The sequence below is a fragment of the Macrotis lagotis genome, chromosome 7 (genome assembly GCF_037893015.1).
Source record: "Macrotis lagotis isolate mMagLag1 chromosome 7, bilby.v1.9.chrom.fasta, whole genome shotgun sequence".
Classification (NCBI taxonomy): Eukaryota; Metazoa; Chordata; class Mammalia; order Peramelemorphia; family Peramelidae; genus Macrotis; species Macrotis lagotis.
In genome coordinates this window covers 212,829,358-212,857,255 of record NC_133664.1, presented here as the reverse complement: position 1 = coordinate 212,857,255, position 27,898 = coordinate 212,829,358, and the positions used below count along the sequence as shown (strand labels likewise).

Sequence of the window (27,898 nt, the reverse complement as noted above, 5' to 3'; positions counted from 1 at the left end):
ATCTATCTTTTATCTTTTTTTTTTTTTGCAAGGCAAATGGGGTTAAGTGGTTTGCCCAAGGCCACACAGCTAGGTAATTATTAAGTGTCTGAGGCTGGATTTGAACCCAGGTACTCCTGACTCCAGGGCCGGTGCTTTATGCACTATGCCATCGAGCCGCCCCTCAATCTATCTTTATAGCAATTCTTTTATACTTTTCTACTCTTCATTTTTCCACATGAAGAAATGAGGAGTGGGGGGGGAAGGTAGTAATTTTTAAAAGGATGATTTTCACTCAATAAATCAAATGATTACAAAGAGCCAAGATTAATAAATAATTTTTAAGTGCTATTTTAACTGCATTCAATCCTTAAATTCCCGGGAACCACATATGCTTGGAAAGGGTCCATACCGTGTGTTTCCTTTTTAACCCAGACTTTTTACAAGGGATCCTCAAGGGGCTGTTTAGATAGCCTCAAGTCCCTTTCTATTCTAGATCAAGGATCTTAAGGGTTAATACAGAACAGGTGAGAAGCTTATAGATAAGCCACCTGCTTCCAACTGGGCAAATGGGCGAGACCGAGGCGGGGCCGGGCTGGTGTAAGGGAAGAACCTGAATTCCTAGCTTTGGAACCCGCTTGCAGTTTCAGGAGTTCCGGGCTCCAGAGTAAGCAGACCTTGGAAGACGCTCAAATAAGCCGGATTCTTTGGCTGCATAGTGTTTCCGAAAAAGAAAAAAAAGAGGAAAAGGTAGAAACTGTGGGAAAGGGTGCTGGGGAAGCTGGCCCCGTGGTAGCGGTAGCCTGAAAGCGAGCCCCGGGACTGCGGCAGCTGCTGCTGCTGCAGAGGGAGTTCCGAGCCAAAGTGGGGCTGCGGCAGCGCGCCTGTCCTCCGGGAGCCTCCCGCGCGCTCCCCCGGGAAGAACGGGGGAGGCAGGGAGGGCAGGTGCAGCTCAGCCCCAAGCTGGAATCCTGGCGGCCGGGCCGGCCCCTAGCCGTGTGCCTTAGGACACAAACAACCCCCGTAGCCTCCGAGAAAGTAAAGCAAGTCCCATGCTGTAGAGACGGAGGGCGGCATGTAGCCCGAGGCCCGGGGAGCCGGAGGAGGAGAAGCCGGGAAAGGAGCGAACCCAGCCGCGACTGCCATGAGCGGGGAAGGCGGCACTGACTTCAGGCGGAGGGCGATCCGGCGGAAGTCCAACCAGTCCTGCCTCCTGGCCGGGACCCCCCGCCCCTGGAGCCGGCCCACTGCCGCCTCCAGGCCTCCGGACTCCAAGAGCCCGTCCAAGGACGCCCCAGGTGAGGTTCGCTCCCTTCTCCTTGTGCAGGTGCGCGCGTGGCGGGCGGGGAGCGGGAGCGGGGCTGGTACGGGGAACCTTTAGCCTTTCCCGGGCCTTTGTGGCGCTGGGCACGGCTCGCCTCCACACCTGTGCCAAGCCTTCTGACCTTTCCCGCAGAAGACCTTGAACACAACGCTGCCCTAAGCGCCTCCCGGGAACCACGTTGGCAGATTCCGGCCCGGAAGCGTGCTGTTGAACTTGAGGGAGAAAGAAGTTTAGTGGAAACAAAGTGGCTGTTTCCAGGCGGGTCCTTGTCCGAGGGCGTAGAAGGAAGGTGGGCCGGGTGTTTCCGAGGCTTCTTTTCAGGTTGATCTTTGGAGCCCGGACCTCTGGTCTAATTGGGTACAGCGTTGTGTGAAAAAATGTGAGTCCTTCAGAAGGATTACAGGATTTAGAAATGAAAGGGGTCCTTGGGACGTCTAGTTCTTCCTCTTTCTTTTCTTTCTTTTAGTTTTTTGCAAGGCAGTGGGGTTAAGTGGCTTGCCCAAGGCTACACAGCTAAGTAATTATTAAGTGTCTGAGACCGAATTTGAACTCGAGTACTACCTGACTCCAAGGCCGGTGCTCTATCCACTGCACCACCTAGCCGCCCCTCTTCCCCCCTTTCTTTTGAAGGATAAGAAAACTGAGAATCTGAGAGATGAGATGATTTAACCAGGTCACGCAAGTAGAATAAATGACAGTTGCAGAATTTTCCTGTGCTCTGAAAAAGATGTTAATTTCATATTACATTTTTTCTTATTTATCATATGTCCTTGGCCCTCTCTTATTTCCCCTAGAGCATACTACTGAGTGTTAGGTTTGCTGATTGATGCTTTGATGAAATTGCATGGCATTTACCCATCAAAAATCATTGTTATAATGTGACCTTTTTAATTTTTAAAAAACCTATAATAGAAGTAAGGTATCCTTGTAGAACAGTTTTATAGGACAACCTTTTATTTCAGGAGAATATTCATAAATTTAGCAAATCTGTTGAAATTACAGGTGTTGAAACATGGTAAAATAAATGATGGAACCTTTTTAATCTTCCTCTTCGTTTTCATCTTTTAGTCTCTGCTATTTATGGTAAGGAGAAGACAGAAGTAGAACTTATTCACAGCAGAAGTAGAGGTTAGGGTGTGAAAACACAATCAAGAAAAAGATTAAGGAGCTGTATTTTGCATTTTCCGATTCTGTGAAATGAGGTGAGGGTGGGGTGGACTAGGTGATTTCTAAAGTCACCTCTAATTTTGACATTGATACTATGATGGTAAAGATAAAGGACAGCTCTGGGTGACTCAGTAGATAAGAGTGCTGCTTCAGGGAGTCATCTTCCCCAGTTCAAATCAGTCCTCATACACTTACTAGATGTGTGACCAATTAACTTAATTCAGTTTCCTGAGAAGTAAAATGATTTAGAGAAGGAAATAGGAAATCACCCTAGTATCTTTGCCAAAAAAAACTCCAAATGGAATCACTAAGAGTCAGACCTGGAAAAAAAAAGATCACAAAAATAATGGTGAAGACTACTATAACAGATTTTTGGTCTTCTCTACCTTAGTACTTGCTCCTGCTCTCTCTGCCTTCTCCTCATGTTTGTTCTGTCTTTCTCTCACTTATTCACACACACATACATGCAGGCATGCACACCCTTTTGGTTGTTAAACATACAATGTATTCTTGGAAATATATCACTGTCATTCCCACATCCTCTACAGCATTGAATTTCTGCTACAGGTGCACCACTGCATTATTTCATACTTTTGTATTCTTTCACACCTCTGTCTTGTATGTTTTGTAAATAAAATATCTCTGGTTCCCCTTCTTATTTTAGGGACATAAGATCACCCTAAACTCCAACAACCAGGATGCTCTATATTTTAAAACTGTATATATTTTGTGGCCAAATTGATATTATGAATGTGGCTTTCATGATATTAAAACCTTGTTAATTGGTAGAGGGCTGTTTGCCCCTGAGATATAAACTGACCTTGATTGTTGATTGTATCCTGTCACCCCTTGACCCTGTTCTTTGGTATCTTTTCCCCATTTTCCCTTTTACCTAACCTTGGCCATAGATGCTAGCATGACAGGAAATATGTTGAACTTGGGGGTCAAGCACCTTGGGATAGGAAGAAGCAGTATGTAGATTGGAAAATACCTGGCCCAAGGTATAAGACCACTCTCCAAGGACTGCCCCATGCTCATTTCTACTGCAGAAGAGCATTTAAAAGGAAGCCACAGTTTCTTTTTCTTCTTTTTCTTTTCTTTCTTTGACTCCAGCAGAATGGGTGTTTCTGCAGTTCTTTCTTAGGCCACGTGGAGCACCATGGGTCTCCCCTAGGCCATGTGGCCAGACTTAGCCAAGCCTCTTGGCTGCCTGCCCTTCTCTCTCTCTCTCTCTCTCTCTCTCTCTCTCTCTCTCTCTCTCTCTCTCTCTCTCACACACACACACACACACACACACACACACACACACACACACACACACTTTCACTCAAACTTCACCTAGCCTATTCTTATTACTGCTTTTCTAAGAATTTTAACCTGTAATAATTTCCTATAATAAAATCCCAAACAGCTTTAAATTCCCAGAGAGCTTGCAAATTCAAGAATTAGTGAAGCTAGAAAGAGGAACAGGATTGAGTGTTGTTCAGTATTTGTAATATTAGGTTTTTATGTAATTATCTAGTAGTTAGGAATTGGAGATGGAAATTTAGGACTCATTGCCAAGAAGTGATATTATATATTGTGTAAGTAGATAAGAGCTCCAAGGAGCAAAGTGAAAGAGTTTCTTTGAATTTCCATTCATCATTTTCTTAAGAGTACATTTGTTTGGGGCAGCTAAGTGGTACATTGAGTCAAGAGGACCTGAGTTCAAATTTGGCCTCAGACACTTAAAAAAATTACCTAGCTGTGTGACCTTGGATAAGTCACTTAACCCCATTGCCTTGAAAAACAAAAAAAAGTACAATTGACTATCAGTGTTTCAGTTGTTTCTTATTTCTGTTATGTCTTTCTATGTATGTGTATTTAAACTGTATTTGTATAATTTGAGACTATATGTATATTTATAGAATGCCCCATCCAGAACTACTCAAATTCATAGATTCCCAGAGGGTTGCTGCTATTCTTAGATTCTTGGGGTTATCATCATGTATCTCAGAGTTCCATTTCTAAATAATCAGCTAATAGGCTTAAATTATTTTTTAGTAATGGCATTTACTAAGATGGTATAAAAAGAACAGTTGATACAAAGGCAAACCCAGAAATCTGTGTGTATATTCTCCCATTGTACACACAGGCATGGAAAGAGAGTAGTGAGGTACATGTGTAAGGAACTGGCTAGGTGGTAGAGTGGGTAGAATGTTGGGCTTGGAATCTGGAAGACCCTAATTCAAACAGACAACCTGTTATCCTGCACAGGTTCACTTAACCTCTCCCTGTGCTTCAGTTTCCTCATTCAAAATGAGAGAGGGTTGTTTTTACTTAAGATCCTTTCTAACTTTCAATTCTGGAAGATGTTGCAAAAAGGCATCACAATTCTTGTTACTGCAAGTCCAGTCTTGAAACCAAGCTCATACCCTTCTCTGCCACAAGAGGTTACTCTTCCTCCCTTGGATAACATTGTCTGTAATAGTGTTTTTTCCTCCATGTGTCTCTTTCTACAAGGAGTCCTTTATGCCTTCCATGTGTCTTTCTGCTTATGGCTGAACAATTTGACTAGTGGTATTCAGTTAGTCAAATCTCATTAGGAGGGAGAGAGAGTGATCACATTGATTGAGATGGAGGTAGGGGTGGAGGTGGACCATTTATATTTTGGGGGTTTCGGAGAATAACAGAGAAAATATTGCCATTTGTTGACTGAGTTACCTTTGACACAAGCTTTTAGGTTTTTAAACTAAAAATGAAGTGTCTATACATATAATATTTAATTTTCTTTATTTAGAATAGGGATTTTAAAAAATTATTATTTTGATATAATTGCCATAATCTTGTTGTGAAAGTAAGCATAAACCCTCTCCTTTCCCCCCAAAAGATGGAGAAACCTCAAGAAAAATGAAGTGAGAGGGAAGAAAAAGTGTACTTCAGTCTGTGTTCAGATTCCATCAACTTTGTCTCTGGGATGGGTTTCATTTTTTTTTTTTAAGGATTTTTGCAAGGCAGTGGGGTTAAGTGGCTTGCGCAAGGCCACGCAGCTAGGTAATTATTAAGTGTCTGAGCCTGGATTTGAACTCAGGTACTCCTGACTCCAGGACCAGTGCTCTATCAACTTCAACATCCCCCCCTCAAAAGTTGCTACTATTAACTATATTACCCTCCATTCTATTCCTCCCCACTCCTATTTATTCTATTCTATTTTCTTCTATTCTTTCTATTCTATTCTTTATTCTTCTTTTACCCTATCCCTCCTCAGAAGTGTCTTCTGTCTGACTACCCTCTCCCATGGTCTTAACTCTCTTCTATCACCTACAGCCCCCTTCCCCTCCCTCTATCCCCTTTCTCTCATCCCTTTTCTCTTCTTTTTCCTCTAGGGTAAGATAGATTTCTGTACTCTATTGAGTTTGTTTATTATTTCCTCTCTGAGCATTTCTGGTGAGAATGAAGGCTCACTCATTCCCACTTACCTTCTTTCCTCCCCTCCTTCCACTCTATTGCAAAACCTTTTTCTTGACTCTTTTATATGAAATATCTTAGCCCACTATCTCTCCTTTCCCATCCTCCCAGTGTTTTCCTTTCTCATTCGTCGACTTCATCTTTATATTGTATTATACCATTATAATTCAGCTCCCTCCTGTGCCTTGTCCGTCCGTCCGTCCGTCCGTCTGTCTGTCTGTCCGTCTGTCTATCTGCTCCTTCTAACTATTCTTATAAATGATAAGTAGAACAGGGAATGAATGAAAGAAAAACCTGCTAAAATGAGAGAAAAACTGTAGATTTTATTCATGAATCTTGCAGGATACAGGTACCTCACCTAGCATGAGGCATGAGGTAGCATTTGAACATCAGGTAATTTATTGTCTTCAAAAATTCTTTCCCCTCCTTCTTGGATTTTCATAGGCTCTCAGAGTTTGAGTTACCATCTAAGAGGTCAGCCCATCCCATGACATGCCCCTAACATGATCCTCCCTCTCATCATATGATGCATGATATGCTGATGAACCCCAATAGTCATGTCACGGGGGTGTGTGGGACTATATTCAACTACCTAACTGCACAAATTCATTTGCATTAGGTCAGGATCTCTAGGTCACTCTTGACCAGTTGAGAATTAGGTTCTTCTAATCTTGGGATTGTCATCTCTGGAATAGGGTTAGGAAAACTCTCAGTTTTGTGATTGTCTGGAATCATTCCCCCTTTGTAATGGATTCCCTAGGGATCCCCCTCCATCCTGTGAAGACCAACAATGCCCTACATTCTCAAAGATTCTTACCTTTTTTTAATATCATGGCCTCCCTTAACAATCATTTATTCATTCATTCATTTATCTATTCATCTATCCATTTATCTAATCTATTCATTCATCTGTTCATTTATCTAATCTATTCATTTATCTGTTCATTTTTCTAATCTATTCATTTATCTGTTCATTTATCTAATCTATTCATTTATCTGTTCATTTTTCTAATCTATTCATTTATCTGTTCATTTATTCATTCATTTATATATTTCAAGGCAATGGGGTTAAGTGGCTTGCCCAAGGCCACACGTCTAGGTAATTGTCTGAGGTCGGATTTGAACTCAGTTACTCCTGACTCCAAGGCCAGTGTTCTATCCACTGTGCAACCTAGCCACCCCCTTAACAATCTTTTAAAACTTTTTCTAGAAACCTCTAGACCTCTTTGCATAATTGTTTTTGAATGCATAAAATAAAATATGTAGGCATGTAGAGAATACTAATTTTACTGAAATATATTTTTCCAAATGTTAAAAAAAAATGTAAGTTCAAAGACCCCCAGAATCTATTTATGGACTATTGGTTAAGTGGCTCTGATCTTAAATATCTTGTTTTCTTTTGATATTCTTTTGAAATAGACAATGAACTTTTTTATTTCTGAATCATTTTTATCCCTTTAAAAAGCAATCTTATACATCTTTTCTTAAAATATTAGGTATCAATGAGTTGAACATCATAAATTGTTGTGAATGATTTCAAAGGTGCTTATAATCTAATGTGATAGCTGTACGTACTTTCTAAGGTCTTAGAAATGTTCAAGGATTATTGGGAGTGGAGTTGATACCAGCAAACTGTTTCGGTTTAAAGTTGGAATGAAATGAAGTTCTTCCATGTCAATTGGCAGAAAAAGGTTCACATGAGAGCAGGAATACAACAACTCTTAGCTTCTATAGGTGTTGTCCCTGGGTTTCCATGTGGAAATGTGTCTAGTTAGCTGAGTAGGATGACTGAGATTTTCAGACATCCACTCAGTAAGAGGAGCCCTAATTCCACATTGCTGAGACTTTTATGCCCCTAGGTAAAATCAAGTTAGCAAATATTTATTAAATACCTATTAAGTGCCAGGCACTATGCCAAGCCCTGTTTCACCAGAGTTGACCAGGAAACTACATCAACATGGCAACAGGCCAATAAGAAGCAATATATTGGGGGTGGAGCCAAGATGGTGACAGGGGAAGAGCCTCTCTTAGGTGCTCTCTCTCTAATATTTTGAAAATTATAAAATAAGGACTTGAGAGACAGAACCCACAGAGGGATCCAGTGAGACAATTCTCCAGCACAAGGTAACCTGGAAAATAGCAGAAAAGCTCCACTCCACGGGGGTTAGAGGGGTGGCCTGCAGAGAGAAGGAATTTCAGCCTCCCAGAGGCAGCCCAAGGATGCCTGGGAGCTGTGGCTCATGGCAGTGGGGGCAGTTTCCTGACATACACCCTGGGGCGCACCAGCATCAGCCTGTGGGGGGGGCAGGGCTCTACCAGAGCAAACGCATGAAACTCAGACCTCAGGGCACTCATCGAGCAGCATAGCCCTGGCAGCCCAGATCCAGGAACCTGGAAGCAGGCAGAGCCAGAAGGCAGGAGTCCCCAGGCAACTGAGCCTTGTGGAGAGAGACTTCTGAGATTTGTCCTCTGTACCTGGAACGGGACTCTGGGGCTCTGACCACATTCAGATCCTGATCACAGCCTAGGCACCCCATAGAAGCAGGCCCCACCCACCTCAGCCCCATGGCAGAGGGGAGCACTTTTAGTCATACACAGACAAGGAGGGAAGACAGAGCCTCATACACTGAGAAGCACCCTAAAACCAGGCACAGGCAGAAGTAGATTTGAATCATTTAGTCTTATTGTCTAATTGAGCAAAGGAATAATAATCAATGTAGTTAAATGACATATTTTATTCTAGGTCACATTAAAGGCCATTGAGAGACAAATTATTGAATGAATGGGACTAAATTATGATCCACTGCTTAATTCTAAAGACATTCTACTATACTTTTACATTTTATTTTTAATTTATGAATAAAACAAACATTTCTATAACAGTATATAATAAAAAAGATGATTGCACATGAACCTGTAAGCCTATTATGTGCAACTTGTTATTCCTTTAAAATATATAATAAAAGTATGTAATTTTTTTTCTTTTTTTTTTTTCCTCTTCCTTTCTCATCCTACCCTTAGAGATGGCTACTATTATAGACAAATATGTGTGTGTGGATGTGTAAAATTATACTATGTCTATTGATTCTTTGGTTGTAGATAGCATCTTTCTTCATATGTCTTTTATAGTTAATTTGAATATTTAAATAGTCAAAATGACAAACACAGAGTTGTTCTTAAAACAATTTCATTGTTACAGTATAGGATGTTTTTTTGGTTCTATGCATTTTGCTCTTCATTATTTAGTGCAAGTCTATCCATGTTTTCCATTTTTTTTAGGTTTTTGCAAGGCAAATGGGTTAAGTGGTTCGCCCAAGGCCACACAGCTAGGTAATTATTAAGTGGGTGAAGTTGGATTTGAACTCAGGTACTCCTGATTCCAGGGCTGGTGCTCCATCCACTGTGCCACCTAGCCATCCCTATCCATGTATTTTCTAAGACTACTTAAACACTCCTTTTAGTCTATCTAGCCAGTTTCCAATTAATGGATATCCCTGCAGTTTCCATTCTCTTCCACTATAAAGGGAGTTGCTTTAAATATTTTCGAATATATAGATTTCCCCCCCCCCCCCAGTCATCTTTGGAAATAAAGCTAATAGTGGTGTTGTTGGGTCAGAAGGAATAAGCAGTTTAGTCACTCTTTGGGCATGATTTCAGATTTCACTCCAAAATACTTAGATAAGTTCACTATGCCACCATCAATCAGTTTCACAACTTTTCCACATTTCCTCCAACATCAATCATTTTAGCTCATCTAATAGGGTAAAATGATTTCTCAAGGTTGTTTTAATTTATATTTCTCTAATCAATAATGATTTAGATAATTTTTTTATATGATAAAATTGTTGTAACTTTATTCAAAAATTGCCTATTCATATTCTTTAACCATTTGTCAGTTGGGGAATGACTTATACTGTTGTAGATTTCACAAAGATTATATATATTTTAGATATGAAAACCATCTATAAAAATTTTTACATATTTTTCACTTTTCTTCCTTAGCTATATTTATTTGATTTGTATAAAACTTTAAATTTGAAGTAATTGAAATTATCTATTTTATACCTCATGGCTCTCTAGCTGTTTGTTTATTCATAAATTGTTTACCTATCCATAGTTTGATAAGTAATGTTGCATATTCTTCCAGTTTTCTTGTCTCTTGTTCCATTTTATTTTTAAAGGGCACAGATAAACATTTTTTCTTTTTCAAATTCCAATTCATAATAATTCTAAACAGACATTTACTCTTGGAAAAACAAATGAAATAATTATTCTATCTTTCACAACAGCAATAATATATACTTTGAAAAATCAAGCAATATTTTACCAGTTAGAAAGACTTTTAAAAATTCAACAAAGAATTCAGATTGGGCTACCAACTATGTTTAATAAAATACCTTTTTCTAATTACCAACTTAGCTATAGCTCAATATTCAAATATATTTTTTTGTTAGTTATCAGGTTGCCCAATACTTTGTATTTGACAAAGTTTCTCCTGCTATTCTTATGGAAAGTTGGAGAGGTATGCGTTAATGATAATAGTATAGATGGGCTGTTTTAAGAACTTAATTGAATGAATGTACTCAAATATTAATACATTATTAGTCCCATGTCTACTTGAAATGATGTCTCTTAGGTAAGAGTCTCACAGATCAGGGCTTGTCTTTTTCAGTCAGTCAACGAAACTTTATTAAGACTTATTGTATGCCCAGTGCTGCCTAGGGTTGAAGATACAGAGAGTCAAAAACACATTTTTTTTACTTAAAGATTTTATTTATTTTGAGTTTTACAATTTTTCCCCTAATCTTACTTCCCTCTCCCCCACACAGAAAAGCAATTTGCCAGTCTTTACATTGTTTCCATGGTATACATTGATCCAAATTGAATGTGATGAGAGAGAAATCTTATCCTTAAGGAAGAAACATAAAGTATAAGAGATAGCAAGATCAGACAATAAGATATGAGGCTTTTTTCGTAAATTAAAGGTAATAGTCCTTGGTCTTCAAACTCCACAGTTCTTTCTCTGGTTACAGATGGTATTCTTGATCATAGACAGTCCCAAATTGTCCCTGATAGTTGCACTGATAGAATGAGCTAGTCCATCAAGGTTGATCATCACCCCCATGTTGCTTTTAGTGTGTACAATGTTTTCCTGGTTCTGCTCATCTCACTCAGCATCAGTTCATGCAAATCCCTCCAGGCTTCCCTGAATTCCCATCCCTCTTGGTTTCTAATAGAACAATAGTGTTCCATGACATACATATACCACAGCAAAAATACAATTCTTACTCTCAGATTTGATACTCTATTTGAAGAGATAGCATGTAACTAATTAAGTAATACATTTGTATATTTGGTGCATCTATATAGATGGTATAAAACCATCTATACAGAATAGATGGAAGTCATTGGCAGTCAGGGAGACTGCAAAAATCTTGTAGAAGATGGTCTTTGAGCTGAGTCTTAAGAGGTAGTGGTGGGGAGAGAGAGACCATTGAAGGCAAAGTCATGGAATCACAGGATGGAGTATCTAGTGGGGAAAGGCAGTCACTCAATTTGTGAGCTTGGAAGAATGCTTATGCCCTTGACAATAATAGAGAAATTTGAAAAAGAGAAGGAGGTTTTGTTTTTTTGTGGAGGGGAGAGTGTGAAGTTACTGAGTTTTGTTTTGGACTTATTGAGTTTGATAACTATAGGCCATTATTTTAAGATGTCTAAGAGGCTGTAGGTTATAACAGCACTAGAGCTCAGGAGATGTTAGGGCTGGATACATAGATTTGGGAATTAGCTGCAGAGAGATGATAGTTGAATCCATGAGAAATGATGAGAAAAACTTGTGGAGATAATATAGACACTTATTGTTAGTGGTGACCTGGATGAAGATCAGCAAAGGAGTCTGAGGAAAAAATCATCAAACAGGTAGGAGGAGACCAGAATAGTCTCATGAAATACTTTAGAAGAAAATATCTATGAGGAATGATTAACAATGTGAGAGCCTGCATATTGGCTAAGAAGGATGAAGCTGTTTGATTTAACAATTAAGAAATGAGTAAGAAGAATAGAGGAAATGGGAATTGCAGTGAGGATGAAGAATAGGGTTAGGGTTGTGAGCATGAGGAAAAAAAGAATGAAATAAAAATATAATTAGATAAAGGAATTTCCACGATCATAAATATGGAAGTGGAGCACTTATGATTGATTGAAAGATTAAGAGTTATGACAATCTATTTGTATATGAGGTTGAGGTGGAATAGAAGAATAGATCACAAGATTGAAAATAGGTTGAGGAATTGGGAAGTTCAGGGAGAGTCAGTATGTGTGGTGAAGTGCCTATGGACAGGGTTTATGGTAGAAAGGATAACTGAATCAGGATTGAATTTCTTGAGGAAGGAAGGAGAATTACCTGGAAAAAGATGGATAATGGTCACCTAAGGTATTGGTGGAGTTTTCAATTAGTACAAACATTGTGGAAAGCAATTTGGAATTCTGCAAATAAAGTTGCTAAAATGTCCATACCATGGAAAGAATAGAAAAAATATTAGCAAAACTAGTCAATACTTGTAAAAAAATCTCACAGATAGAAACAATATTCCATACCTATGGACACTTTTCCTATGTAAAGGATCTTGACCACAGGAGGAGAGGTTGCTGATTGACAGTGGTGGAGAAAGTGAGTGTATGGACATGGTAATGGATAATGTGAAGAGTATTCCATCTTTCTAACCTTTACTGGGCACCTTGAGAGTTTAAAAGTATAATCAATGCTGGAAAGGGGTGGTGGTGTCAGGTTTACAGGTTCATTAGGAAGGAAAAGACTTCATGAGTTCAAGGAGATGAAAGGAGTGTAAAAGGAAAGTAAATTTGGTTAAGTAGTTTTGTACTATTTCATATTTTTCTTGAAGACTTGGATAAGGACATAGCAAATCAGGAGAAAGTAAAGCCGAAGAAGGATCACTGTCAATCACATTGAATGACAGGCATGATTCCAGAATATTGGACCAAGTTTAATAATGAAATTTTAGAGGGGAAAAGGTACAGCATATATTTGAATTAAAAAATTGAACTTTATGAATATAAGATAAGAAAATAATTAGATGGTTTATCTGTATCTTGAAATATTATTGGTCTCAGTATTATTGACTGATTCAATGAGTCATAATGAGTCAATGAGTCAACTTAAATTTATTTAATGAATCAGAGTAGTAATATGGTGATCAAGAATGTTAATGTGCTTTTTTTAATTTTAGAAAGTTTTTTTTATTTTGACTTTTACAATTTTCCCTTCAATCTCGCTTTCCTCTCCCCACCCCCAACAGAGGGCAGTTTGCTAGTCTTTAGATTACTCCCATAGTATGGATTGATCTAGTCTTTCCATCATTTCCCATAGTATGGATTGATCTAAGTTGAATGTGATGAAAGAGAAATCATATCCTTAAGGAAGAAACATTTAGTATGAGATATGGCAGAATTACATAATAAGACAACATTTTTAAAAAATTAAAGGTAATAGTCCTTGGTCTTTGTTCAAACTCCACAATTCTTTCTCAGGATACAGATGGCATTCTCTGTCACAGACACCCCAAAATTGTGCCTGCTTGCTGCCCTGTTGGCATGAGCACATCCATTAAGATGGATCATCACTCCCATGTCGCTGTTCAGGTGTATGATGTTCTTCTGTTCTGCTCATTTCACTCAGCATCAGTTCATGCAAATCCTTCCAGGCTTTCCTGAATTTCCATCCCTCTTGGTTTCTAATAGAACAATAGTGTTTCGTCACATACATATACCACAGTTTCTTAAGCCATTCCCCAGTTGATGGACTTTCCCTCGGCTTCCATTTCTTTGCCACCACAAACAGAGCTGCTATGAACATTTTTGTACAGATGATGTTTTTACCCTTTTTCATAATCTCTTAAGGCTATAGACACAGTAGTGGTACTCCTGGATCAAAGGGTATGCACATTTTTATTCCCCTTTGGGCATAATTACAAATTGTTCTCCAAAAGGTTTGAATCAGTTCACAGCTCCACCAACAATGTATTAGTGTCCCAGATTTCCCACATCCTTTCCAACATTGATCATTGTCCTTTCTAGTCATATTGGCCAATCTCAGAGGTGTGAGGTGGTATCTCAGAGATGTTTTAATATGCATTTCTCTAATAATTAGTGATTTAGAGCAATTTTTCATATGACTATGGATTGCTTTGATTTTCTCATCTGTAAATTTTGTTTGCATCTCCTTTGACCATTTGTCAATTGGGGAATGGCTTTTTAAAAAAAATTGACTCATTTCTCTGTATATTTTAGAGATGAGTCCTTTGTCAGAAATACTAGTTGTAAAGATTGTTTCCCAGTTTACTACATTTCTTTTGATCTTGGTTACAGTGGTTTTGTCTATGCAAAAGCTTTCTACTTTAATGTAATCAAAATTATGTAGTTTGTTTTTAATGATGTTCTTCATCTCTTCTTTGCTCATAAACTGCTTCCCTTTCCATAGATACGACAGGTAAACTACTCCTTGATCTTCTAGTTTGCTTATAATATTGTTTTTTATGTCTAAATCCTGTATCCATTTGGATCTTACCTTGGTATAGGGTGTGAGGTGTTGGTCTAATCCAAGTTTCATCTATACTAACTTCCAATTTTCCAACAGATTTTATTGAAGAGAGAGTTTTTATACCAATAACTGGACTCTTTTTGGCTTATCAAACAGCAGATTACTATAATCACTTGTTATTGCACCTAGTCTATTCCACTCTATTTCTTAGCCAGTACCAGACTGTTTTGATGACTGATGCTTTATAATATAATTTTAGATCCGGTAAAGCTAAGCCACCTTCTTCTACACTTTTTTTCATTAAATCCCAGGAGATTCTTGACTTTTTATTTCTCCATATGAATTTACTTATCATTTTTTTCTAACTCATTGACATAATTTTTTTGGAATTTTGATTGGTAGGTCACTAAACAAGAAGTTTAATTTTAGTAGAATTGTCATTTTTATTATATTTACTTAGCCTATTCATGAGCAGTTATTTGCTCAGTTATTTAAGTCTGATTTTATTTGTGTGAGAAGTGTTTTGTAATTGTTTTCAAAAAGTTTCTGAGTCTGCCTTGACAAGTAGACTTTGAATGGGATTTCTTGTTCTAGCTCTTTCTGCTTCATATTGCTAGTCATATATAGAAATGTTGAGGATTTATGAGAATTTATTTTATATCCTGCCACTTTGATAAAGTTGCAAATTATTTCTAGTAGTTTTTTAGATGATTTTTTTGGGATTCTCTAGGTATACCATCATGCTGTTTTTCAAAGAGTGAGAATTTTGTCTCTTCCTTCACTATTCTAATTCCTTCCATTTTTGTCTCTTCTCTTATTGCTGAAGCTAACATTTCTAACATATTGAATAGTAGTGGTGATAGTGGGCATCCTTGTTTCACCTCTGATCTTATTGGGAATGCCTCAAGCCTATACCCCTTGCATATAATGCTTGTTGATGGTTTCAAATAGATACTGTTGATTATTCTAAGGAACAATCAATTTATTCCTATGCTCTCTAGTGTTTTTAGTAGGAATGGGTGCTGTGTTTTGTCAAAAGCTTTTGAAGCATCTATTGATATAATCATATGATTTCTGATAGGTTTATTATTGATATAATTAATCATACTGACAGTTTTCCTAATATTGAACCAACTCTGCATTCTTGGGATAAATCCTACTTGGTCATAATGTATTATGCTAGTGATAACTTGTTGTAATCATTTTGCTAAGATTTTATATAAGATTTTAGCATCTATATTCATCAGGGAGATAGATATCATTACCATATTGGTGACATAGAAACAGAGTTCCATCTTCATCTATTTTTCCAAATAGTTTATATAGAATTGGAACCAGTTGTTCCTTAAATGTTCGATAGAATTCACTTGTGAATCCATCTGGCCCTGGAGATTTTTCCTTAGGGAGTTCAATAATGGTTTGTTGAATTTCTTTTTCTGAGATAGGGTTATTTATGTATTTAATTTTCTCTTCATTTAACCTAGGCAACTTACATTTTTGTACATATCCCTCCATTTCATTTAGATTATCAAATTTATTGGCATAGAGTTGGGAAAAATAATTCCAAATTATTACTTCAATTTTTTCTTCATTGATGGTGTGTTCAACTTTTCATTTATGATACTAGCAATTTTGTTTTCTTTTTTCTTTTTTAATCAAATTGACCACAGGTTTATCAATTTTATTGGTTTTTTATTTTCACAAAACCAGCTCTTGGTTTTATTTATTAGTTCAATAGTTTGCTTGCTTTCAATTTTATTAATTTCTCCTTTAATTTTTAGAATTTTTAATTTGGTATTTAACTGGGGTTTTTTAATTTGTTCTTTCTCTAATTTTTTTAGTTGCATATTTTGTTCATTGATTCTCTAATTCTCTAATTTATTCATATAAGTATTTAAAAATATAATATATCCCCTGACAGCTGCCTTGAGTATATCCCATAGATTTTTGATATGTTCTTTCATTATTGTCATTATCTAGGATGAAATAATTAATTCTTTTCTATAATTTGTTGTTTGATCCACTCATTCTTTAAAATGAGGTCATTTAGTTTCCAATTAGTTTTGAGTCTATATCTCCTGGTCCAATATTGCATATGATTTTGATTGTATTATGATCTGATAAAGATGTATTCATTATTTCTGCCTTTCTGCAGTTGATTATTAGGTTTTTATGTCCTAATACAAGGTCAGTTTTTGTTTAAATGCCATGTACTGCAGGAAAGAAAGTTATATTCCTTTCTATCCCCATTCAATTTCCTCCATAATTCTATCATGTCTTGTTTTCTAGAAATCTATGTACCTTCTTGAATGGGATCAAAATCCACTTAAAAAAATATCGACTCCTCTGAGCAAAAAAGAAAGTTTATTTTGACTTTTCTCTAGAAAAGGGCATACTCCAAGTCTCACAAAGGTAGTGAGGATTAAGGAGTTGCCCTGAGGTGACAGTCAAGCAAGATTATAGGGTCTAGCACAATCCCCCTCCACCAGACCCCTCTCTTCCAACCTTATTGGTTATGGTTTTCAGAGTTACAATCTTTATGTGAAAAATCTACCCAGTAACAGAGAGAAGAATAAAATGTTTTCATAGAATATTACCTCATTGTCCAGATGTCAAGGGTATCAGAAGATTTCTAATGACCTTTTGTTGTCTATCAAAATAAATTAATGTCTCAGTATGCAGGATCTTCTTAGTACTTATCATCAAATAAGAGAAGGCAGTCTACTGTTCTTCCAGTCTATCATCAATTAGGTGGCTAACTAAAAATGCAATTTCTCTTCTCTGGAAGTATTCCACTATTTCCTTCCCTAACAGAATCTGGAGGGTGTCAGGCTAAGGATGCAAGGCCTCTCTTCCTCTTTTTTTTTCAAGGCAGTGGGGTTAAGTGGCTTGCCCAAGGCCACACAGCTAGGTAATTATTAAGTATCTGAGGCCAGATTTGAATTCAGGTACTCCTGACTCCAGGGCCAGTGCTCTATCCACTGTGCAACCTAGCCTCCCCTCTCCCTCCTTCTTGTAAGAGTAATGGTCTATCTTTGTTTTAATGATTTTTAACCCTGAGAGAACTTCACTAGGACTATTAACTCTTAACAATATTAACTCATCCTTAACTTCCTTGTTTATTTTATGATTAGATTTATGTATATCTGAGAGCTAGATGCTTAGGTCTCCCACTAGTACAGTTTTGCTGTCTGTGTCTTCCTGGAGGCCCTTCAAATTCTCCTCTAAGAATTTGGATGCTATACCATTGGGTGCATGCATATTTAGCATTGAAATTCCTTTTTTGTCTATGGTACCTTTTAGGAGGATATAGTTTCCTTCCTTATCTCTTTTAATGCTATCTATTTTTGTAGCTGCTTTGTCTGAGATAAGGATTGCTACCCCTGCTTTTTTTCACTTCAGCTGAAGCAAAAGATATTTTGCTCCAACCTTTTACCTTTACTCTATGTATAGCTCTCTTCTTCAGATGACTCCTGTAAGCAGCATAGTGTAGGATTCTGGTTTTTAATCCACTCTGCTATTCACTTACATTTTAAGGGAGAGTCCATTACATTCACATTCAAAGTTATGATTACTAACTCTTTGTTGCCTTCCATGTTATCTTCCCTCAGTTTGTTCCCCCCCTTTCCCCCTTTATCCATATTCCCCAGTGTTTTGTTTCTGAATACTACAACCTTTAGTGTGTTTACCCTCCTATATCCAACCCCCTCCCCTTTTGCCCCTTTCCCTTTGCCCCTTCCTCCTGTTGATACCCTTTTCCTCCCTCCCCCTCCTCTTTTCCCCTTTTAACATTTTAAAGGTAATATAAATTTCTTAAATTAACTGAGTGTGTGTATGTCAACTTAAAGCCAATCTGATGAGAGTAAGATTCAGGCAGTTCTCATCTCCTCCCTTCGTTTCCTCTATTGCAACAAGTCCTTTGAACTTCTTAATGTCATGAAATTTACCCCATTCAGTCTCCTCCATCCTCCCATCCCTTTATGGAACCCCTTTTTAAGGAGGTATTGTTTTTAAATCATTCTATCTTGAGTTACAGAAAGGTCTTGAGTGTCTATAACATCTGGCTGTTTTCTCTACTAGAATTACAATTATTGAGAGTTATTAGAGTCTTTCTTCCAGCTAGGGATATAGCCAGTTTCATCTTATTGGATAGCAGTTTGTTTTTACCTTTTCATTTGTCTCTTGAATCTCCTGTTTGAAGTACAAATTTTCTATTAAGCTCTGATCTTTTCATCAGGAAAAGTTGGAAGTCTCCTGTTTCATTAAATGTCCATCTTTTGCCCTGGAAGAGAAGGCTCAGCTTTGCAGGATAGTGAATTTTTGACTGCATTCCAAGATCCCTTGCTTTTTTGGAATGTTGCATTCTAGGCCCTTCAATCCCTTAATGCTGATGCTGCCAGGTCTTGTGTAATCCTAACTGCAGCTCCTTGGTATTTAAATTTCTTTCTGGCTGTTTGCAGGACTTTCTCTTTTATCTGGTAGTTCTGAAATTTAGCTACAATATTCCTTGGTGTTTTCACTTTCACATCCCTTTATGGAGAGGATTGATGTATTTTTTCAGTAACTATTTTGCCCTCTGATTCTATGATATCAGGGCAGTTTTCCATCACTAAATCCTGTAATAAGGGGGTCCAGTCATTTTTCTCTTCAGTGTTTTCAAGAAGACCAGTAATTTTTAGATTATCTTTCCTCAATCTATTTTCTAGGTCAGTAGTTTTGTTGACAACGTATTTAACATTTTCTTCTATTTTTCCATTTTTTTTTCATTTTGATTAACCAATTCTTGCTGCATCATGAAGTCATTGGTTTCCACAGACTCCATTCTTTTTTTTTTTTAGAGAAGAATTTTCTTCATTTACCTTTTGCAACTCCTTTTTTCAATTGGTCAATTCTATTTTTGTAAGAGTTTTCCCTTTGATCACTTGAGGTTTTGAGAGAATTATTTTTTTTTTTTTTTGCATTTGTCCAATTGTGTTTTCCAAGGATTTGTTTTCTTGTTGCAAGTTGTTAATTTTCTCTTGGATTTCTTTTCCCTAATTTTCCAATTGATTTTTAAACTCCTTCCTGATTTCTTCAAGGAAATCTTTCCATGCTGAAGACCAAATCATATTCTTTTCAGGGCTTCTACATCTCTCTGAATTAGAGTCTTTTCCTTCTAGGAATTTTTCTATGGACCAACCCCCCTTTCTCACTAGCCTTTCTTCATTTTCCTAAGATCTTGTGTTGGGAGGGGCTGATTGATAGAGTTTTGGTATTGAAATCCCTAGAGGCTTTACTCACTAAGTGTAGCATCTGCAGCTTGCCAGTAGGGGTTTCTGAAGGCTTTGCTCACTGAGTGACTAGTAGGGGATTTTGGAGGCTTTCTCACTGGATGTAATACCTCCTCCTGCCAGTATGGAGTGGTAGAGGATGGAACCTACCCTCTAGCCCTTCCTGTTAGTCCCATGGCCATGCCTCCACTCTCGGGTTGCTTCCCACAGCGAAAAGCCCTGGAGCTGATCATAGGTTAGTCTGGCTCTCACCCCTCCCCCACTGACTGTTCTGCACTCTGTATTGGCCAAACCCCCATCCCCGGAGACAGACTTTGAGGTATGTGTTATTTTTCTAGCTTCTCTTTCTGGGTTTTGTTGATAGGACTTCCATTAAGAGGTTTGTTCATATTGTCTATGAGGGAAGATCAGGAGACCTCTGCATAGGACCTGGCTTCTCTCAGCCATAGGTGGCTGGAAGTCCCATTACTGTGCTTTCTAATGTACTTCTCTCTGTCTTCATTGTAGAAGTAAAGGGAATATGTGTTTGGATATTGTATATATTGGTTGATTTTGAGGACTTTTTAAATATTTGCTGCAAGGGAAGAATCTCTGGGTGAGGGCAGAAGGATTCATTTGAAAATAAACAAAATGTATTAAAAGCACATTGAATCAGGAATTTAAAAAAATATGCCAGCTTAAAAATGAGTTATTCCAAATAGATAAATGCAGAATGTTAAATTGCCTTTCTCTTTCTTTTTTAAAGTAAAAGATCACATACTAAGCTTAAGACTTTGTCATTCTTTATATATGCATATTCAGAAATGAATCTGAAATGTTGGTCGATAGCTTACTGCTCTTTCTGCTTGAAGAGGACCAAAATGACATCATTGTGTTGGGATCAAAGTTCAATATCGAATTGGCTAATGAGACCAATATGAACTCAAAAGGTTCTACCAAATGTTGATCACAAATAACAGGACCATCTTTGATGCAGGCATGCCATGCGGGGTGTTCCTGTGTCTGTCTTTCACAATTGATTCCAGAGTTCTGAAAGAACTTGAGAATGAACTAAAATCACTTCTTCTGGGGGTGGCTAGGTCACACAGTGGATAGAGCACTGGCCCTGGAGTCAGGAGTACCTGAGTTCAAGTGCGGCCTCAGACACTTAATAATTACCTAGCTGTGTGGCCTTGGGCAAGCCGCTTTAACCCCATTGCCTTGCAAAAAACTAAAAAAATCAAATAAATAAAATTAAAAATAAAAGTCTTTTAGTAAAACATACATTTGGTATTTGAACAGTATGACTAGCTCATCAAGTTGCACTGTCACCAGCAGAGTTTGAATAAGTTTAGGTTGAGAAAGGACCTAAGTGTTTGGTATTATTTCTTGTTAGGCAATCTTTAGAATCTTCTTAAAACAATTCAAGTAGATGTGATTCAATTTCTTTGCATGTTGCTGGTAGACTGTCCAGTTTTCACAGACACACAACAATGATAGACGCACAATGGCTCTGAGGACTTTCACTATGGTGGTCAGTCTATTAGCTCTTCTCTCCCACATTTTTCTTTGGAGTCTCCAAAATACTGAGCTAGTTCTGGCAACCACCTGATCCATATGAACATTCCTAGAAAGTATACTGTCAAGTATACTGACCTATCTATGGCATCCAAAATTTTTCCATTTGCTATAACCAATGGATAGTGTGGTCTTGACTGACAGAGAACCTGTGCTTTTTTTGTGTGTGTTAATTGTTTGGTTAAATTTAGCACAGGTAGTAGTACTTTGTTATATCTCAGCCTTAGAGGCTGCATTGAGTGCACAATCATCTGCAAACAAAAAACATATCGGGCCTCATTTCCTTCATTTTAGTCTTGCATTATAGCCTTTTCAAGTTAAATAATTTACTATCAGTGTGGTAGCTGACCTAGATGCTGTTTTCTTTGAAGACCTCTGACAACATTGCTGAAAACAGCATGTTAAAAAAAATCATAGGAAGAAGAATTTAGATCTGCTTCACTTCATTAGTGACTGGGAAAGCTCAGAGCATCATCCATTTTCCAGAATCAAGGCATGCATGCCATCATGAAACTGATGTACAACACTGATGAACTTTTCTGGCCAAGTTCATGATATTTCCAAGCCTTCTCAACTGATGGTATCATAGGTCTTGGTCAGATCAGTGGATGTTGTATACAGTCTGCTTTTATGCTCCTGGCATTTCTCCTGGAGTTTTCATGCTACAAAACATATTGATTATTCCTTGACCTTGCTAAAGTCACCCAGTAGCTGACCATCTACCAGGCTAATTAGCCTGGTAAGGGTGACTTTAGCAAGAAACTTGCCAGCAATGCTAAGACAAACCCTTCTGTGATTTGCACAAGACAATCTGTTTGCTTTCCCTTTATAGAGATGGACAGTGGAGACATTCTTGAACTTCTGGAGGAATAACCTTTTCTTGACATATAACCTGGAAAATTTCAGTCATCTTTTGTGTAAACAGTGAAACTTCTACCTCATAAATCTAAGCTGGAATAGAATAGAATCAGGACTGGACTCTCTCCATGAGAGAAGCCTAATGGCATTCAAAATTTCTTCAGTTGGAAATTTAGCAAGGGAAGGATTGGCTTCAACCTGAGGTATACAGATGTGGTGAGTGTTGATTGGTGGTACTCTGTTGAGAACATTGAAGTGTTTAATCCCTCTTTCCAGGATCATGTTCTTATCATTGATCATTGTGGATCCATTAGCACTGAGCAGTTGAGATGCACCAAGGAGGTCTTTGACCATAAATAGCATTTAGGGTATTATAGAAACACTTTGGTTTATTATCAGCATAAAATTAAATATCATCTGCCTCTTACTGAGTCAAGAATCCTCTAAGTTTTGGTTGCATTTTACTTTTGATGACATTAAGCACTTCTTTTTTTAAAGACAGTATGAACTATCCTCCTGGTAAACCCAGTGGAGTTCTTGTTTTTCATTTAGTAACTTTTGAATTTCCCCCCATCATTTTCATCAGTCTTTTTGCAAGGCAGTGGCGTTAAATGGTTTGCCCAAGGCCACACTTATTAAGGGTCTGAGGCCCGATTTGAACTCAGATACTCCTGATTCTAGGACTAGTGCTCTATTCACTGTGCCGCCTAGCTGCCCCTCATGCTCATCAATCTTGATGTTCATGAATGTTCTGACCAATATGAGTAAAAGCTGCTCTGTTTGCCATATCTCTGAAAGTTGTCTATTCCTTTTCTCCTTTACTGTTGCCTGTGTATATTGGCTCAGCTTCCTCTCCAAGTTAACATAAAACTGTTCCCAATTGGAGAAGCTTTTTAATCTGTTTACATCAAGTCTTCTGGTAGCTCTCTTGTTGCTACTTTTGTTGGATGAGAATATTTAGCGTGGAGAGGATAAGTCAATGATCAGTCCAGCACTGAGCCACACATATGCCTTCTTTACTCTCACACCCTATCTCTCTCTTTTCTATTTACTAGGACTTTGTCTATTAAATGCCAGTGTTTGCTGTGAAAGTGCATCCATGAAGTTTTATTGCATTTAGGTAAATGGAGGACAGTCTTGGTGATGAAAAAAAGATCAAGAGAAAAACAAGTTTTTAGTTGTGACTGTTGCTGTTTCTAACTTCATTCTTCCCAAGGACTCCTTACCATGTCTGATAGTCTGTGCCTGATGCTAAAGTCACCCATAATTATAAACTTTTCTTCTTCTGTAATCTTGATGATGATCTAGTTCTTCCTCATTAGGGATTGTCTTCAATGCTTTGATGGTGGTATTTCACTTCCCTTCAGGTGCCAATCAAATTATCATAAGCCTGTTTTGGGAGGCATAAAAGCTTATTGATTATGTTAATTTTGTTTTGAAACCTATGATACTTTCATGGAGCTCCTTATTACTGCAGCCATTCCAGAAAAATGTTTTTCCAGCTCTGAATTATCTTTCATTTGCAAGATTTGTTTCATTTGGTGCTGCTATTTGGAATGCTGTACCTGCTGAGTTCACTAACAAGAGCATTGCATCTTTCAGATCTGTTGGATTTCATGTTGTCAAGAAGCTGGGGCACTTTCCATGTATTGTTGGTGAACAAACTCATCTTTGCAAAAGTTTTTGTACATTTTTTGGTATTTCAATTTCAGGGTAGGATCCCTGCCTGCTGAAGTAAGTTAACCAGTGTTAGGCTAGGTGAAGCAGACAATGTTTAGGGTTTCTTTTCTAGCCTCTTCCTTAAACCAGCAGTGCAGTCCTTCAAAAAGGCTGTTTAGATATCCAGGGGCTACTGTATCTCACTACTGCTGCAGTTCTGTGAGAAGATAATCCTGTGAATTTGTGCCTCCTTTATGCAAGATTGTGACTACAATGATCTGCACTAGCCACTTTATCACTAGCCTTTTGCCACAGGATTTTGAGGAAGGTAAAACATGCTAAAATGATGTGGTGATGTCTTTTGATTCATGCATAAATTGGATATGTGAAGAATTGTTGTATAAACTCATCAGCCTCACTATCCCAAAGTTGTCTGAGTCAAGGCAAAAGCCAAAATGACTTGGAATGGCTCAAGTTGCAGCAGATGACCTTGGCATTTTTAATGATCTAAGCACTCCACAATACCTGCTTCAGCTGCTTTCAAGGCCATTGGAATAAATTGTTCTCATCTGTCCTTTCCTTCCTTCATATGCTTGGGATAAAAACTCATCCCCTTCAACTTACTGATGGTTTGTGAGACCTGTCAGTTTACCCTAGCCTTCAGTTTTACAGGAGTTTGGTTGCTGCTATACCTTCTTGGAGCCATCGGGGAGAATTGGGTGACCAGTTGGACACTAAAGATGGAAGCAGCTCTGAAAAGGGCTCAGCAATAATACAATGTCCCAATAATACAATCTTCTCTGTACTATTCATCTACACAAACTACTCAAATATTACATTTTTGGTGCCATATAACAATGACAATGGTAACAAATACTTTGTATTTCTTTAAAGATGTGATTTTAAAAATTGCCATTACTTTAGTTTAATTAAGACAGAGTATAGTGTAGATGTCAAATAAAGTGACTTTTTGCTGTATAAGCAAGCATACAATCTTTCTGAAGTAACATCTCATCATTTTCAGTACAAGAGTTTTCAGTCTTTTTTAGTCAAAGTGCTTGCTTATTATCTGATTTGTTTCTTTATAATTAGATCCTATAACAAATATGCCTTCTAGTTCCATAGGTGGATAATACTCATGATGTTTAATGTATGCATTACATTATAATATGTGGAGCATCTTTCCCACTACTCTATTGATAATACAGCAAGTGTCCTGTCTGAACCTTATTCTTGTATCTTCCCTAAAAGGTTGCTAAAATTTATTAATTTGAAATTCACAATAATCAGACTTACATGAGGTCAGCCTCTTAGAAAAACTGTTGTAGATTACTTAACATATTTTATAATAAGATAGGTGCAAGAACAAGAATAGTAAAGCAGATCTTGGAGAATTTCTAAGTGTTTAAATGAATGAATTTAGAATCATCTGTAGCTAGCACTGTACATAATGTATTTGTGGTTGTATGGAATAGATTGTCTATGAAAAAATTTTTTTTAAATCAAATTCATTTATTGAAAGCCAAGGGTACTACTCTAACCTGTTTAAATGTGAATGGTATAACTCTGCTTTCAGGATTTTTAAAATTACATTAGCAATAAGATACAAAGAATTGTTCCCATAAGAAATTAGTTTTAGTAGTCTATTAAGGGAAGAAAATTATATTTTAATGCATGCCACAAATTAGACTTCTTGTGAGTAGACTTCTGTTGGGTTATACTCTGTTACCTACTGTCCCACTCTATCTTTTTATACTCATTTTTAGTTAGAAACACACATACATGCAGGCACACATGCATACATGCACACTAAAACAAAGTAAAATATATTATCCTTTACTTTCTTGAATTAATAGTAGTATTTAGTAGAGTGTCTAAGATTTGCAGAATGAGGGCGGAACCAAGATGGGGACAAGAGGGGATAGTCTCTTAGGTGCTTCCTCTCTGATATTTCCAAACTTAGAAAATAAGGACTCTAACTGAATTTTTGAGAGACAGAACCCACAGAGGGAATCCAGTAAGGGAATTCTCCAGCCCAAGGTAACCTGGAAAATAGCAGAAAGAATCAGCTCCACAGTGTTAGAGAGGTGGCCTGCCAGAGTGAAGGAACTTCAGCCTCCCTCCCAGAGGCTGCCCCAGGGAGCCAGGAGCCACGGCTCATGGCAGTGGGGGCAGTTTCCTGATCTACACCCCAGGGAGTACCAGGCACAACTTGAGGGATCAGTGGGGGGACCTCTGCCAGAGCCAGTGTGTGAAGCCCAGCCCTCAGGGCATTCAGCGAGCATCATGGCCTTGGCAGCCCAGATCCAGGAATAGAAGCAGACAGAGCCGGTAAGCAGGAGCCCCAAGGTGTGATCGCTGAGCCTAGGGAGGGGAGTGGAGAGAGACTTCCAAGGTCTCTCCTCTGTCCCTGGAACAGGATCCTGTGGCTCTGACCACATTCGAATTGCCCAAGCAATGGCAATAGTGGAAAAATATAGAAGTAGCTTTTGTGATGGACTTAGCATAAAGAATGTGATCCAACTATGACAGAGCTGGAGGTGTTTGAACATAGACTGAAGTACATTTTTTATTATTATGTTGGGGGGGGGTTGTAGGGTGAATGGGGCTGGGTAGCTTGCCTGGGGCCACATAGCTGGGTGATTGTTGGGTGTCTGAGGCCGGATTTGGACTCGGGTGCTCCTAGCTCCAGGGCCAGTACTCTGTCCAATATGCCACCTGGCCACCCCTACCATTATTATTTTATTTTATTTTGTTTTTTTGTTTGTTTTTTGCAGTGCATTGGGGTTGGGGTGGCTTACCCAGGTTCACACAGCTGGGTGATTGTTGGGTGTCTAGGGCCAGATTTGGGTTTGGGCACTCCTGGCTCCAGGGCCGGTGCTCTGTCCACTGCGCCACCTGGCTGCATCTATTATAATTATAATTATTATGATAATAATAATTATTATTATTAATTTTTTTCTCTTTACTTTATCACTCACGCAGGTCTATATTTCTGGGAGGCAGGGGGTATTATGTTCACTCTTAAACGAGAATATTTTAGTAGTGTATAAAATCATTTGTGCAAAAATAATGATAAAAAAAGCTTTGCAGAGTACAAAGTAAATTCATTTTAAAAGGATATATTCAGCATAGTATTATCTACAGGCTCTCAAATTAATGTTTTAAAAAAGCCTTAGTAGTAACAGCTAGTTATACTCCTATAATTTAATGTCTTTTTTAAAAATTTTTTAAGAGGCAGCTAGGTGGCACAGTGGATAGAACACTGGCCCTGGAGTCGAGGGCCTGAGTTCAAATATGGCCTCAGACACTTAATAATTACCTAGCTGTGTGACCTTAGACAAGTCAGTTAACCCCAGTGCCATGCAAAAAAACTAAAAAAAAAAAAAGAGGGTGAATAGAAAAAGTTTATTAAGTGATCATTATGTATCAGGCTCTGTGATAAGCACTAGATAGATATTATCATTTAATTCTCACAATCATCCCATGAAGTAGGTGTTATTATGAGCCCTATTTTAAATTTGAGGAAACTGAAGAAGACAGAAATTAAGTGACTTGCCCAAGGTCATACAGCTAACCAGGCTGAGGCCAAATTTGAAGTCTTATGGTTTTGTCTTTTAAAGATGATTCTTGAAGGCTTTGCTACTTATTAAAAAAAACAAGACAGTTTCATTTCCTATTCTTTTAACCTTAATTGCATTTGAAAGCTCTATCAGCATGAGCACACATCCTACCAAATTGGAAATGCTGCAATTATGGACTGGAATAACAAATTATTGGCAGGTTATCAGACAAATTTGAACATGTGGATTATAATGTAAATAATAATAATAATAATAATAATTTATTATTATTATTATCTTTAATTATCTCTTCCTTTGTTTTGATAAAGAGGTAGACATTCTTCCACAGGGGCTAATTCTTTTCCATCTCCTTTGACAAATTGTCTCCTTGGTTATTTTTCTCTCTTCATTCCTAAAATGACTTCATATGACCCTGCCATTCTTTTCATCATCCTTTATCTCACTTGCCTTTAAAAAAGTTCTCATTTCTGTTTCCTTTCCTCTAACCTTTCACTGT

The 27,898-nt window shown here is 37.9% G+C and overlaps 1 protein-coding gene across 2 annotated transcripts in view; it reads left to right on the top strand.

Annotated features, from left to right (window-relative positions):
* The first annotated feature begins 874 nt into the window (after positions 1-874).
* Positions 875-27,898, top strand: part of FGD4 (FYVE, RhoGEF and PH domain containing 4) — a 292,080-nt gene continuing 265,056 nt past the window's right edge. For both annotated transcript variants that reach the window (XM_074194757.1, XM_074194756.1), the window contains exon 1: positions 875-1,277. In XM_074194757.1, coding sequence (XP_074050858.1) covers positions 1,124-1,277 — 154 coding nt within the window. In that variant the 5' untranslated portion in view covers positions 875-1,123. The remainder of the gene's footprint in view (positions 1,278-27,898) is intronic.